At 43.0% G+C, this 15,888-nt stretch overlaps 1 protein-coding gene across 10 annotated transcripts in view; it reads right to left on the reverse strand.

Moving 5' to 3' along the window:
- SPATA13 (spermatogenesis associated 13) overlaps window positions 1-15,888 on the reverse strand; it is a 207,974-nt gene that overhangs the window by 17,783 nt on the left and 174,303 nt on the right. For 9 of the 10 annotated variants that reach the window (XM_049867152.1, XM_049867142.1, XM_049867143.1 and 6 more), the window contains one exon: window positions 7,439-7,545. In XM_049867152.1, the coding sequence (XP_049723109.1) occupies window positions 7,439-7,545 (107 nt within the window). Of the gene's footprint in view, window positions 1-7,438; window positions 7,546-11,537; window positions 15,820-15,888 lie in introns of those variants that run through there. The other variant, XM_049867151.1, reaches the window with a different exon arrangement.

The following is a 15,888-nucleotide window of genomic DNA, read 5'->3' on the forward strand; positions in this document are numbered from 1 at the left end:
TAGGACTATTCAATTTATACAAACTCTTATTTATCTCTAAGCCAATCCAAAGAAAGCTCTTTGAAGGTGTATTACATTCTAATTTGGTAATACTATATGGAGGTTTGAAGTTATTACATATACAAATATAGCATACACATACAGACAGGCATGTGCATACATACAGATGGGGAGCTGAAGGACTAACTGTTGCTCCTCGTGTAGTTAGGGATTTAATCCTATCTTCTGCACACTTGACAAAATCTTTTAGAGAGGCAAATCTGAAATCGTCATGTCTTTTAAAATGCCTCATCATATCAAAGTAGCCACTGAAGATGCAGATTATCCACTTAGAAAGACAGGAAGCAGGAGTTTTTCTAGAAGAGAAGACTGAGGCTTAAAACAACCCCATATGAGTTGGCAATGGAAGGTAGGAATATGTCCCTAGCCAGTCAGTTGGCCACCTCCCAAGTCAGACCCTACAATCTGCATTTCCAGGCAGGTGGAAAAGCAGAGCGCATGCTCTCTCTGGATCAAAGCCAAGCTCTCAGGACAAAAATGAGACAAGGAGAAGTTCACCCAGCTATATAGCAAAGTTTGTCGAAGTGGATGCCGGTTCAGTTAGAATGGCAAACGCACTAGTTCATGAGGCTGGCTTGAACTACAGGCTAATACGGCCTGTGATTCCCCTTTATGTGACAATCAACGTTTTTAGACAGCCAACACTTTTAGACAACTCAACGTAAAACAGAGCAAATGGGGACCCAGTTCCCTAAACTGGTCCCTGCAACACCAAGCTGTCTTTGGTAACATCAACCCATTTAGACAGAAAAAAAAGAAAAAAGGCTCTGGGTCCAATTTTTAAAAACATATCAACTTGCCAGAGTCTTGCCAGAGTCTCAGATGGAGGAGCCCAGATCCTTTGCAACAGGCTGAGCCCATTAAAAAAAAATGAGTTCTGTTAGACCCAGTCTGATTTCCCTTGGACCTAGTACAAGAAGAGTGTTTGAATAAAGCAAATGGGAACCAATAGTGAAACCTGAACACCGAACAGAAGTGCCCCAAATAGAAAAAACAAAGCAAATGGGAACTCAGTTCCCCAAAGTGGCCACTAAAAATTCAAGTTGTCCTTGATATAGTCAACCCACTTCCAAGAAGCCTGTGGCTCTGCAGTGAGAACAGAAGAATCCCATGCTTAGAATCCCCAAAATGACTATACCTAAACTGAGGGCCCAGTTAAACAGCTGTCTAGAGGCACAGAGGTTCATACACCTTACCCAAATAAACAGAACCAAAGTCTGACTTGCCAAGATGATGTCTGGACTGCAAACCTTATTCGGACCTAACCCAAGTCATCCAATAAAATGGGAGCTCAAAATGCAAAGAGTGGCGCTTGAATCCAGAGAGACTTGTCCTTCAGACTCTTGTGAGATTGGTGAGGGAAACAGGGGACATAGGGGTCCTTGTGGGCACCAGCACCTGTTCACTCACCAGCCACGGGGTGGTCTGGGTTCTTTGGATCTCACTTCTGACCCCAGAACTGTTGAAAGAAAAATCTGATTAATGAGCCAATTTGGTTTTATTGGGCTGAAAAACCTGTTCTCGAGCAGGGAGCAGACCTCAGGAGAAATGAGCTCATTACTTTACAATTTTGATCAGCTTATTTACAGTACAAACTGTTAGAGGAGTTCCCAAAAGGGAAACTTAAAATGATTGGTTGTTATTCTCTTAATCAGCTGGAGGTGGCTTGGATTGGTTTATTAAGTTTGTGTGTCTGTATTCTCTACCCTAGTTACAGCTTATCCAATTATTTAAACTTTTCCCAGAATGTCTTTATCATGAGTTTTAGTTTCTGGGAAGGGTTAAAAGTTAAATTTAAACAGGGTTGGGGGCATTTTCTTTAACACTACTCTTCCACTTAGTGTCTGACTTTGGGCAGAGCATGTGTCTGAGCCATTGAAGAGATCAATGCCTACTTATCTTTGAGGGTTGCTGTGAAGACCAGATTTCCTTATATTGTGCATGCTTGAAAATACATTAATCATAAAGCATTCTAGTGGTTCTCTGATGATAGGTCATATTCCTTTAAGGTTGTGGTTTTCTGGGAGGCTACTGTAAAAAAAGGGCACACAGTTTGGCAGAAGTACACTTTAAAGTCCTGTTCTCTTCTATTGTCACTGCACACCTGTGTGAGACAAAGAGCTTGGTTTGGCCTTTTGTCTCTAGTTTCTGAAAATAGCCCTTGGAATTCCCCAGCAATTCAAGGTGTCGTTTGTTTTCTTAAAACAGCCAAACAGCACGTAAACGGATACAAGGATCACACCTGGCAAATTAACTTCAGGAAAAAGGGGGTGGGGACATGATGGAATCAGTTATGCATATTCAGTGATCCAGTCAATCACTGACTGTGCCTTAAAGCCCCAGTCATGCATGTACTGAGGCCTCAGGAACTATCATAAAGGACCCGGGGCCTTGGAGTTTCATTTTGAGTTTTCGGATTAATGCGTATGAGAGGACCTCTCATTTTTTATGAGAGGACCAGCATGTCTCTGGGGACATGAAGCTCCATGCTGAAAACTCCTCCCAGACCTATTTGTGTATATCCTTTTGTTATATTACAAAGGCTATAGTGAGTATAGATAGTCCCTCTCATGAGTTCAGTGAGTCATTCTAGAGAATTACCAAACCCACCGGGGGGCAGTGAGGGCCAGCAGGGTATGTTATCTGCTTACTTGGCAGTCAGCTAGAAGGACAGAGACCTGACTTGTGAGGAGCCAGCTGTGGGTGGCTGGTTGGCAGAAGAGGGCTGTACAGGCAGCAGTTTTGTAAAGACCTAACTCTGGATGGTTAGGGTCAGAGAGAGAGAAGATGCCATGTGGGTGGCTGGTGTCAGAGACGGAGAAGTGGGAAAGCCGGGATGTGAACTATCTTCGCATTTTGGGGATCAGCCTTTTGTCGATTATTATTAGTGCAATACCCCCTAGGTTATTGATTCGCTTTCCAACTGCAGGCGGAGAGTGGTGCCGTGACCTGGTCAGGAGCTAAGACTGTGCTTGGGTAGTGATGTGGGAACCGAGATCTGAAAGAGGGGAGGAGCTAATCAGACACAGTGTTCCAAACCAAGAGAGCAATATCTGCAAAGGCTGTGGCACCAGAAACTCTAGGGATGAGTACAATCCTCCTGACAGGTCAAATCTCCTCTTTAAGGTCCAGGTAGCGTCATGTCCCTCTCCTTCACAGTACCTGTCATAGTTGGGGTTTGAAATTTGTTTATGTGATTATATGATTAAAAATCTGGCTCCCCACCTGACAGTACTTACCTCATTACAGTATTTCTAATACTCATCATGAAACTTGGAACAGGAGGCTGAATAAATATTTGTTGACTAGAATGAATGAATGTTGGATATCTTAGGACGTAAAATAACACAGCATAAAAAACCAATAACATAGCGTAGGGCTAGTGCAACTGGTTAGAACACAGGCTCTCGTGTAATGGGAATCCGCACAACATTTTGGAAAGCTAAAAGTGCAAAAGATACCCATATCTTTGACTCAGTAATCCCATTCCTAAAATTCTTCTCAATAATCAAAAGTCGATGTGCCAAAGACGTGGACCACACCATTATCTAGAAATAGTGAAAACACGCATCCCACATAATGTGCAACACAGGGGGATAGTTTGGAAGTACGGTATTATGTAACCACTGAGACAATTATGGAAATCATGTGGAAATATGGAAAAGATATATCTTGTGTTGAATAAAAAAAGACTAAAAATGCCAATGCGGGAGCAAGACCTGGCTATCTGCTCCTGCAAAGATTACAGCCTAGGAAACCCTACAGGGCAGTTCTGCTCTGTCACATAGGTTGCTGTGTGTTAGAATAGACTGTACGGCATCCAACAATACAACAACAACAAGATGCCATCTCCCGTGTGAACGCACTCAGGGAACTGTATATGTATACCGACAAAAGCTGGAAGTGAACATATGTACGCAGACATGGTGTTTTAGAATGGTGGGTTATGGGAGTTCTTTTTTTCAAAAATGGTTTTGTACAGTGTCTACAGAAATATTTCTATATATATATATATATATGGAAACCCTGGTGGCCTAGTGGTTAAGTGCTATGGCTGCCAACCAAAAAGTCGGCAGTTCAAATCCTGAAACCAGCTAGGTGATATCGCCATCTTGTGGAAACCTCTAACAACCACAGGGTCCAAGCTAATGCCAATAAAGGATATTGGAAAAGGAGATGCAGATGTTTCCCTTTGAAGTCACAAACTCACTCTATTTCAGGAAATTGAGTTGAGTTTTCTTAGAGCCAAATTCCATGAATAATCTGCACTAGGCTCCTTTGTTTAACTCAGGAGTGACTGGTAGCAGTCAAGTCTCAAATTCCACCAACCAACCTTTTTTTCAGGATTCTATATTTTTGCTTTTTCATTTTTCAAAATGTGCAGTAAAACAATCATTTCAGTAATAAAAAGATCACAAGATCATAGAAGTGTCAAATTGGGATAATTTTGTTATCCATTTTGTCCCCAGTTAAAGAAGAGGAAACATAAAAACAAACATTTATCCTTCTATAATTCTTATTTTTGCATATGTGATATAGAGAGATTTTATATCTGTCTTGCTTACACATGTGCCTAGTATGTTGACAACCTTCAAGAAATGCTTGTGAATAATTGAACATGTTTTATTCCCAAATAAGCAGTGAAAAGTTATGGCATCATCTCCTGTAAGAAAGTTTAGAAGAGAAACATCAAGGGTTTGCACAAGGAATAGAAGTAGATATTATATTAATATGTCATTTAAAAATAACAAATTGCATTTATGCGTCTCATAAAGCCACGGTTTGGGCATGGTTTCCTTAGCTCAACTAGAGTTATTACCCTCAGCCTTTAATTCACGTCTGGTCTTTCTCCAGAAGGTACCTGAGCTTGAACCCCCAGCCCATGTGTCGTTTTACCCTGTGATCAGCTCCACCAGTTTCTCCTCCCTCCTTTCCTCTTTCTGGATTACTGCACGTACACATGCACACCTTGTTTCAGTCTGTTCCCCATGTCGTGTCTACTCCATGTGTTACAGAGTAGACCTGCTCCATAGGCTTTTATTGGCTGTGATCTTTTTGAACCATGCATGAGTCACTGGGTGGTTTCAAACCACCAGCTTTTAGGTTAGTGGCTAATCACAAACCATGTGCACCACCCAGGCTGCTCCTGCACCTGTTGTTATGTGCCATTGAGTTGATTCTGACTCAGCGACCCTGTAGAACAGAGTAGAACTGCCCTAAAGGGTTTCCTAGGCTGTAATTTTTACATGAGCAGATCGCCAGGTCTTTTCTCCTGTGGTGCCACTGGGGGGTTAGAACCGCCAACCTTTCGGTTAGTAGCTGAGCGCTTAACCATTGTGTCACCAGGGCTCCCTCTTCCCACACCTAGTCATGACTTATTAGCCACGAAACCAAGTTACAGCTCTTTGAAGATGGTGATGGCATCTTTCTACTTTCTTATTTTCAGTACTTCACGGTCCAATATTCGTTGAATGAATAAGTGAATAAATGAATAAAATATTATCCTGGTTCCAACTGTGTGAGAATCTTTACTTGGGGGAGATGACTGGGTATTGGTGGAGACTGCTAGTTTTCTCCAACACCCCTTCTCACCTTCTTCCATAGCAATAGACATTTTAGCCGAGCACATGGCTGCACACAATAAAGACGACATTTCCCAGCCTCCCTTGCAGCCTAGATATGACCACGAAACTAAATCCTGGCCACGGGAAATGAGCAAGAGTGATGTGTGCAACTTCTGAACCATGGTCTTAAAGGGAAGGGCTCCCCTGGCGCCTTCCCTCTTCCTGTGAGCATGTGGTGGGAGCAATCTTGGACTGCTTGGAGGAGGATAACATAGAGCACACCTGCCCTACCAGCTCTGTCTTTGACATGGGAAAGGAATATACTTCCAACATGCTTAACCAGAAAAAAACGGTTGCTGTCAAATCGATTACGACTTATGGCGGCCCCATGTGTGTCAGAGTGGGACTGTGCCCCGTGGGGTTTTCAATGGCTGATTTTTCAGAAGCAGAGTGCCAGTTCTTTCTTCTGAGGTACCTCTGGGTGCTCTCAAACCTCCGACCTTTTGGTTAGCAGCCAGGTGCGTTAACCATTTGTGTGTTAAGCATTTGGCACTGCTATTTGGGGTCTCTGTTACTCACAACTAAACCCACATCCTAACTAATACAGTGCTTCTGCTGCCAAGACTAGGCTACTCGTCAGAAGTGAGGAAGGTTTGTTGGACATCTGTGGTCAGTTAGCCCAATAGTAAGAGTTGCTGAGGACTCTTTGGGTATACAACACGTCAGGCAATATGTTAAAAAACAGACAACAGTCACTGCCTTAGACGGATCAAGGCAGTTACCATGACTGCATAGAAAACAGACGCAGTCATTGGATGTTGAAGCTCATGGGGTGAGAGAGCCTGGAAGGTCCTTGGTCTGTATCATAAGCTGCTGTGACTTCATAAACATGACATACTGATACATGACCTCATAAGCATGGGAGGGGCAAAGGGACACAGACCGCAAAGATGATGTTAGAGTCTTTTTTTTTTTTTCCCCAGTCCCAAATAAAATAGGTTCTTATTTACTTAACTTCGAATTTCTGCGTTGTTCCTCCTATACTTTATCTAAATTTCTCCTTTACTACTGAATCTCTCGAGAAAGGCTTAACCGATGGTCCTTCAGATTAGTTTTATCCAAATGCATCAAATACCTAGTTCACAGCAAAGGTTAAGGTGTCTGCTTGTCAAGATTCTTACTTCCCCAAGATTTAATACAGACCTGCCAGAAAGTAGCTGAGCGCCAGCTGAGCACTAGCTGGGTCACCAAACCTCTGAGCCTTGACTTCCTTGGGCCTCAAATGGAAGGGGTGAACTCCCCACCATCCCTGAAGGTTTGATAGTCTAAGAATCTAAAAATCTCTAAGCTGCCTTCATTGAAGGTTTTCTTCCATGTGCTATACATATTGTATACCTTATGAATTTCTTCATCAACATACATTGAGGGTTTTTTTTTCACTATACTGTAAACTAACATAGCCAAAAATGTAGATTAAAGTTTGTGCAAAATAATAGGACTATAAGCTGCTCAAGAAAGCTTCTATAGAAAACGGTTATGATTTATTCTATTATTTTTATTCCTCCTCCCAGCCAGTTTGCAGAGTTCTGGCAGAGGAGTTTCAAAATCTGCTTTTATCGCCTGCTTAGCCTTTTTTAGCCTCTTCCTTAAGAATGTATTTTGGAAACAGCTTACCCGTTTCCTACTCAAAACTCTATAGATACCTATTTTGCAAACAATTAAGCAGGATTATTACACATTGATAAAATAGGAGCTGTTTTAGGACTCAAATGCTTGGAACTGAGTGTAAAGAAATTCTTTCCCAATGCACTTACCTGAACCCCAAAGCTGCAGGCAGTACCAGCTGCTGTGCAGGTCAGGAACCCCAGGGAAACTAAATCAAATCGTGCCTTCTGGCCACACGGTTCCCTAGTGGATGTGTCTGCAAAACAGCAGGAAGGGGAGGGAACGGCGTAAGGCACAAGATGCCTTGGAAGAGCTTCAGAAATTGCAGCCACCCTAGAGTCAGGTAGTTTCTTCTACCACTTCTTTTAAAAAATTTAGTTACCTTTGTTTGGTCCTTTTTAAGAAAATGAAGGGAAGCAGATATACTTTCAAGTGGCCTATTAAGGAGTCCTGGTGGCATAACGGTTGGTTAAGTGCTTGGCTGCTAACTGAAAGGTCTTCAGTTCGAACCCACAAGTGGCTTCCTGGGAGAAAAGACCTGGCAATCTGCTAGGACTGATTGCTCAGCTAGATTTCAGCCTAGGAAACCACGTGGGGCAGTTCTACTCTGTCACATGGGGTCACTATGAGTCGGAATCAACTCCAGGGCACCCAACAACGACCCTTCATATCCATCCCTCTCGCCTTTCCCAGTGCTGTTCACTGCCTTAGTCGGCTGTTCTCTGGACTAAACCAAATCTGTTGCCATCGAGTTGATTCTGACTCATAGCAACCCTGTTGTTGTTACTTAGGTGCCGCTGAGTCAGCTCCGACTCACAGCGACCCTATGTACAATAAAATGAAACACTGCCTAGTTCTGTGCCATCCTTACAATCGTTATTATGCTTGAACCCATTGTGCAGCCACTGTGTCAATCTATCTCCTTGGGGCCTTCCTAAATCATCTCCCTGCTTCTGCTAACTTTAAATCCATCTTCACACTGCCTCTAGAGTGAGCTCCAAAAAATGCAAATTTGGCCTCATCCTTCCTTGCCTTAAACATTTTGCCTACAAGATGGAATCCAAGCACCTCATCAAGGTATACTGGTCCTTTTGATCTGTTTTCTGCCCACCATTCCGGTCTGTCAGGCAATTCACAGGACACTTTAATTCCCGCAACCCTGAGCACACCATGTGGTGCTCCCTCCCTTGGTGCCCCCCCTCGCCTTGTTAACCTCACATGTGCTCCTACGCTATGCCCTTCAGAAACCCCTTTAGTGGTGCACCGAGTTTCTGTTTACGACGATGGAAAAGTCACATTGAGTAAGGGTAATGGTTACACAGCTGATTAACGTCATTGTTGTCAATAGGTTGTACACTTGTAAAAAGTTGAATGGCAAATGTATGGTATATATTTTTATTAAAAAAAAAAAAAAAACAGCTGCTGAGGCTGCTTCCCAAATACCTCATGGGATTTAGTTTCTTAGTTTGGAGGTTTAAGGTCATGGTTTCATGGAACATCCAGGTAATTGGCCTGATACCATTTTTAGTGCTTTTGTTTTACCTCCTAGTTTGTTATATGGTGTCTGGGGTCTTAAAAACTTGCAAGTGGCCAATCAAAGTACAATTGGTCTCTATTTGCCTAGACCAGCAAAGGAAGGAGAGTCAGAAACAGAAGGAAATGGAATGGGTGCCTAATTTCTTCTGTGAACAAGTGCCTCCTTTGCCGTGAAACCAGGACTGGATGGTGCCAGGCTACCATTACTGAACATTTTGATCAAAGATTCTATAGAATGATCCTGTTCGAAAGGGGAGGATTGAGGAATTCGGAACAGGATTTCAGATTTTAATAGAATGCAGATTTTCTGGAGCCATGAGGCTGGATGAACCCCAAACTGTTGCCCTGAGATAGTCTTTAAACCTTAAATCCAAAATATCCCCTGAAGTCGTCTTTAAACCAAACAATAAAAAAAAAAAAGTTTACCTTATTTAGTAAAGAAAGTCTGCCTTGAGCATCGTGCACTTCTATAAAGATCTCTACCTACATGGGACCAATTTGACAACAGGAACTCTTGAAAGGTCAGATAAGAAGCTTAGGGAGCACAGTGGTGGAACGATTTGGAAAAGGAGGGGGAGAATTGACATACAACTTGAATGTAATCGATGTCACTGAAATGTATATATAGAAAGTGTTCAGTTGGTGTGTTTTGCTGTATATACTTTCAGCAATTAAAAAAAAAAAAACAAACAAACCCTGGACACCTTGCTAACTCAGAATTGGAACCACTCTTGAAGTTCCCTTGAAGCCACAGATTAGACCCCCCCCCCCAAAAAAAACCCTTGCTCTCAAATTCCGACTCATAGTGCCTCTCTAGGACAGAATAGAACTGCCCCATTGGGTTTCCAAGGAGCGACTGGTGGATTTAAACTGCTGACTGTTTGGTTAGCAGACGTAGCTCTTAACTACTGTGCCACCAGGGATCCAATAAAGATTAGACAGGCCTATAAAACAAACAATAACGTGAGGAATGTGTTTTTTTTCTTTTGAAATAGTGCTTTAAGTGAAAGTTTACAGTTCAAGTTACTTTCTCATACAAAAATTTATACTCACATTTTGTGACCCTAGTTGCTTGCTATATGACAGCACACTCCTCCTTTCCACCCTGATTTCCTGTGTCCATTCAACCAGCTCCTGTCCCTTTCTGCCTTCTCATCTCACCTCCAGACAGAAGCTGCCCATTTAGTCTCATGTGTCTACTTGAGCTAAGAAGCACACTCCTCAAGGAACGTATTTCTTAGTTCAATCAAATATGCAAGACCAAAGTCCAAAGGGAAGATGAGAAGGCAGGGACAGGAGAACTGGATGAATGGACACAGGGAAGCTGGGGTGGAAAGGGGGAGAGTGCTGTCACATTGTGGGGACTGCAACCAACGTCCCCAAACAACATGTGTATAATATTTTGATTGAGAAACTAACTTGAGCTGTAAACTTTCACATAAAGCACAAAAAACAAAAAAAACCTCGAAATCTTGACCCCTGCCACACATTCCCACCAGAATCCATTCTCCGAATCCATTTTATTACTCGCACACCTATCATACCACTCATGCTGAATCTTAATGATACCTCTGTATGTCTTCCCCCCTCAGTCTTATGTTCCTTTGAAGGATTCAGCCCTTAACTTGGTCTCTCCTGTGCATATAGTAATTACCTCATTGTTGTGGAGTCGATTCTGACTCGTGGGGACTCCATGTGTATCAGAGTAGAACTGGTCCAAGGGGTTTTTGTGACCGTAATCTTTATGGTAGCAGATCACCAGGTTTTTCTTCTGTGGCGCCACTGGGAGTGTTCAAACTGCCAACCTTTAGGTCAGTAGTGAAGCCCAAACCTTTTTTCCACCCTGGGACCTACAATGAAAACTGCCGCCCTCTGTAAATAATTTTCACTCCTTCACCATCTTGAGTCAGAAGGGGACAATTGAGAGGTAGACCTTATGTTCTCAGTGCTCTTGCCCTTCTCAACCCAAGCTAAGCCTCCTCTCCCATTCCAGCCCCTTCTGAAGGGGTGAGCAGATCTTTTTGGGAAGTAGGTGGATTTTAAGAGTAAATAAACAAAAAGTGGGAAGCAGCTACTTGGCAACCTTTATATGAACTTTTCTGATTATAGTCACAGCAAACAATGGGCTATTAGCTTTTCCAAGCTGTTAAGTAGAGAAGGAAATTCTTATCAACCCCACCCCCACAGGGTAAATGCACCCAGGGCCACTAGCAGATCCCCCTAAGGGTTTGGAAGGCCACCAATCCTGACCAGGGAGTCCAAGCCAGCTACTGTGAAGTAAAATGTATGTATAAAAGGCATGTTCTGTTCACCTGCCTTCCACCATCAGTAGCAGATGGTGCTGCTACAACATAGAGCTTTCTCTGGGTTTTGGTTACATCGGTCTTCAGTGCGTCCGGCCAGTCTTATCCCAACATCTACCTACTCTAGAGATTTCTAAGTGGGTCCTCGTGGTTCCTGTCAGAGACTTCCTTCTCCCACACCCTCCGGTGGTTTGATCCAGCTCATTAGCGGCTAAGTTGTTCCGGAAAAGGCGGCTACCAATGCAAGCGCAGGGAGTAATTTGTAAACCCCAGAAAGTCTCAGGCACCCACACTGGACTTTTTTTTTCAATGTGTCTGTGTTATTTTAACGCTCAAATGTATTGCTAGAACCAGTTTGGCAAATTAATTTTAAAGTACAGATACAAAACAACAAATATAGATTCACGTCATTTATAAGAAATCATTCGAATAACATTGTAGATAATTTTTTTTTTTACAAAAAAACTTCATTCAACAAAATACATATCAAGTCACAGCAACTGTGTATATCACATGTCAGCTGTCAAGAGTTCATCAGTTCTGAAGCTGTCCCTTGACCGACACAGATTAACATCATTTTGAGGTTGATAAATTAAAATTGAACAAAGAGGTTACCAAAAGCCTTGCAAAGCAGGTAACAATTGATGCTAGTATTTACAAAACACCAATTATTAAATTACAGAATCAGAAGGAAAAAAATACACGTCAACACCTACGACATAACTAAAGGCAAGAATGAAATGTGGTGTAGCGAAGTAAAGTTGCATCAAATATTTCAGCTTGTTTTTTGAAAACCAGCTAGTTTCCGCGTATTTTTCTCAAAGGTTTTTGAACTCTGCCTCTTGCATCCTGAAAACAATAACGTTAGCCAAGAGAAATTTTAACAGAGAATTATTTGTAGGTTAAGCTCATTCCAGGGACAACCTTGTTTCCTGGTAGTTTAACCAGAAGTTGACCTGTGTCCCAGCATCCCTGGGCTGTAAGTCATCGAAGGCCACTTACACTTGCTGGCACTATCCTGGGAGGGACACAGCTATGTTTCCCCTCCTCCTCTACAAAGTAATAGAGCCATTCTGCTCCCCCGAACTCCACTAACAGGCTGTTCTAGTCTGGCTCGGTTATAAATTTGGATCAAGGACTAGCGGCGATAGGGCATGTGGAAGTTTCCGGCTGGTAAAATGCTGATCACACGGCTTTTCCAAATAATTTCTATTGTCAACACAACCTGAAATTAAATGCACTTTTGCTTTGTCTGTAGACAATAGCAATGCAGGATTTCCTTAACAAGCCTGGAGTCAGTTTTCATCTGGATTGGGAATGAAAAGGCACAACAAAACACCGAAACAGTACGGAGATGGTGGTGATACGTTTCCAACCGCACAATGATATCTACCGGGGTGGGGGGTGGGGGCGTCAGATCTACTGGAACCAATCTCTGGATGGTACTCCTGGAAAGTCGGGGTACACTGCTGCGACTCTGTTTCTACTTTGCAGGCCAGAGACAAAGATTGCTATTTCTCTAGGATTTTAGAAATATTCTATTTTATAATTGCTTATAATCTATTGCAGGTTTGTTCTATGTTAAGTATGGTCAAAATTTAGAAGCTTGCTTTTGACCAAAGGCCATTTTAACCATTTTTTCAACAGAATTTGCGATTTCTGAAACACGAATGAATAGAATAGCTGAAATTCATCAAAATGTTGTATCATCTTTTTTTCCCCCTGCAATATCATGTAATGTAGGGTTAAAGAGAAACAGAGACAGATTTTCCCAATGAAGTTCATACATGACCCATCTTTTTTCTTTTTCTTTCCAAGTGAGACATACGACTTAAATCAAGAAGGGAGTTTGGCAAACCTGAAATTCCAATACTCGTGCTTTTTATTCTTTGTAGTGCTCAGGCATTCAAAACTGAAATGTAAGCTAGACACACAGACATAAAGAAACCAAAGGATATTTTCTTCTCATAAAAAGATTTTAGCATCCTAAAGGATGCCAAGGAGCCAACTTACATCCTGGAAGCCCAAGTTGGATCTACCCAGAACAAATATTTGATCGAGTGACTTTCACACTGTACAACACCAACTGGGGCAACCCCGGGACGTGTCCAGGTTGCATCTGACTTGAGCCGGACTTAACAGAAGCACGTCCTGGTGGTCATGCTTCCACGTTAGGAAGCCCATGGAGGTAGAGGTGGGAATCAGAAGTTAGGGCTCAGCTGGGGAACAAATTAGGAATGGTCACAAAACTGAAAACATGTCTTCACTGCCCAGTTTTATATTATTAGTAAAAAGACGTCCTTTGAGTGATTCTTTACATTGAGTCCTCACTGGGAATGTAACATAATTCAGTGATCCTTTCTTTACTTCTTTAAAGCAATTCTCTTATGTAACATAAAAACTGCAAAACCGCTGTACATACAAACAACTCTATTTAGTACAGAGCCCCTGCTGAGGCGTCCAGGAACATCATATTAGGTACAGTTTCAAAATATATGATTAAGCAATAAAACCTGCAACAGCTAGGACTTGTGTAAGGTGGAGGCTTGTCAGAGAAGGAAAACTTAAATATTTTCCTCCAAAATGAGCAAGAGAAAAGTGGTAAGACTGCACCTGTCAAAGATGGAAAACTTGCGAGACCCAGAAAAACAAGGTAGTTCTGTTGTGTTCACTGTATTTTGTTAATGAAAAGTTGCATTATATAAATGCAACTAAAATTGACAAGTCTTTTCAAAAAAGACATGCACGCACACACGCAACACGTGCATACACACACAGCCTCAGTACCTCCTGGGAATCTTTCTCACAGAATTCTAGTGACTTCTAACTCAGGACACATGGCTTTGCTAGTCACAGAGCATCACAACTCCTCAGTGATACTGCCTATTTAAATAAGCAAGCAAATCAGCCTAATGGGATAGGTGAGCAAGTAAGGCTTCTTGAACAACTGTTACATCACGCTCTCGAGGCCACCAGGGGCGCCCAGGATTATGTCTTCTATGCGCGCTGGTCACCTCCCTCCAAGAATCGCTTGGGTAAAGCGGGAGAGGGAGAACAGAGGAGGCACACACTGCAGACTTAGATTATACATTTGTTTCTGCCATTACAGGTGTTTATTCTCAACCATGTACCTACTAAAAGAAGGAACTTCCCAAGAATAATGTACAAAAGAGAAGTTCTCGAATAGAAATCCATAAATTGCATCATTCAGTATCCCCCTGTCCAGGGTGCTGAGTCAATCACGATGGCATCTATCTTGTACAGCTTGTCTCCTCCAGATATTAAAAAAAATTATTTTCATCAAAATTTACAATATAGACAAAGAGGAAGAGATTGCAGGCCTCAGCCAGCGTGTCCTTCATTAAAAAAGACTGCCATCTCTGAGTCTTCATATTTTGTTAAGGTCTCTCTCCATCTTCAGAAACCTGTACACATGCGAATACTGGCACAGGTATGCACTACTGTCTGGGGTTTATGCAACAAAGTCGGTTCCAAATCCCAGGCAGGATCTGTGGCCTCGTTCGTGCTTACGCAGGGGAATGTTTAAGTGTCTTTGTACTTGGCATTTGTGCGGATGTTATAAACAACTGATTGAAGAAGTGCAACAATGCTCTTCAAGCAGGCTTTACAATCTTGTGTATTTCCATATTCAATTCCATCATAAAAATTAAAATAAATGGGTTTTTCTACTGCAACAGATTATTTTTGAACAGTAGTTTCTTAGGTGATAACCAGACATATTTCTGTCGCAGACGTGCAACATCACACCAGCAGGGGAGAACCTCCCCTGGAAACGGCAGCACCTCTGGAATGCTTCAGTCATTCTGCACTGCAATGATGAATAAATCATGTTTTTGCTTTTCCTAGCCTGTTTTTTAAGAAGAGGAACCTTATAAGATGAAGTCTGCATTACCATTTGGCAACCATGTGGATTTAGACAACCCCAGGGAACCCCACGGCCATCTCCATGCAGCCGTAAGGCCCCTAATCTACCACAGCAGAAAGCAACAGCTGTCCGTCCAGGTCTCCCCCCATGCGCACTGGCAAGAGGCAGCACCGGACCAGCCCCGTCCCGATGGATCCCTACAGAACCATGTGCACACGAGACCCTCTAATCTCCACTCCTCAGGACCTGAGAAGCAGCCCTGAGCGCTCTGGAGCTGCAGCCTGGCCTGGGTCAGAAGTGGACGCACTCATCACCAGCCATGCCACTGCGGCCGGCCGACTCCGCACCACTTCAGAGCATGTTCTGGTCCCCATGTCTCTGCTGTGTCACAGCAGGCCACGGAGGGTTCTCATGGGTGTGAAAACTGCATCAGGACCTTCTCCTCCCTTCCAAGAAGGCAGCTGGGCTTCCGGAGACTGAAGGCGAGTAAAAATCTTCTCCTTCTTTGTTCCCCCAAAAAGAAGTTTCCAGCATTGAGTCCAAGACGTGCTCCTTGGATTTAGCACGGCAAAGACAACAATGGCTCTCCTCTTCACAATCCGCTCCATGGAGGCGCAGCCATCCCGTCTTCATTTCTTGAAAGGGGTGAGCTTGTTGAAGGTGTGCCAGAAAAGTGAGGGCTTGCGCTTCGGCTCAGCCAGGGCGAAGACCTGCTGCTGCGGAAGGCTGGTGGGCACGGTGATGTGGCGCTGGTGGATGGGGAGGAAGCTCTGGTGAGGCGGTGGCACAGGGCACCCGCTGTAGCCTGGGCCAGGAGGGGAGGAAACAGAACATGCACGGAAGGTCACTGACTAACCAAGCACAAAAAAGAGTT

The sequence above is a fragment of the Elephas maximus genome, chromosome 23 (assembly GCF_024166365.1).
Source record: "Elephas maximus indicus isolate mEleMax1 chromosome 23, mEleMax1 primary haplotype, whole genome shotgun sequence".
Taxonomy (NCBI): domain Eukaryota; kingdom Metazoa; phylum Chordata; class Mammalia; order Proboscidea; family Elephantidae; genus Elephas; species Elephas maximus.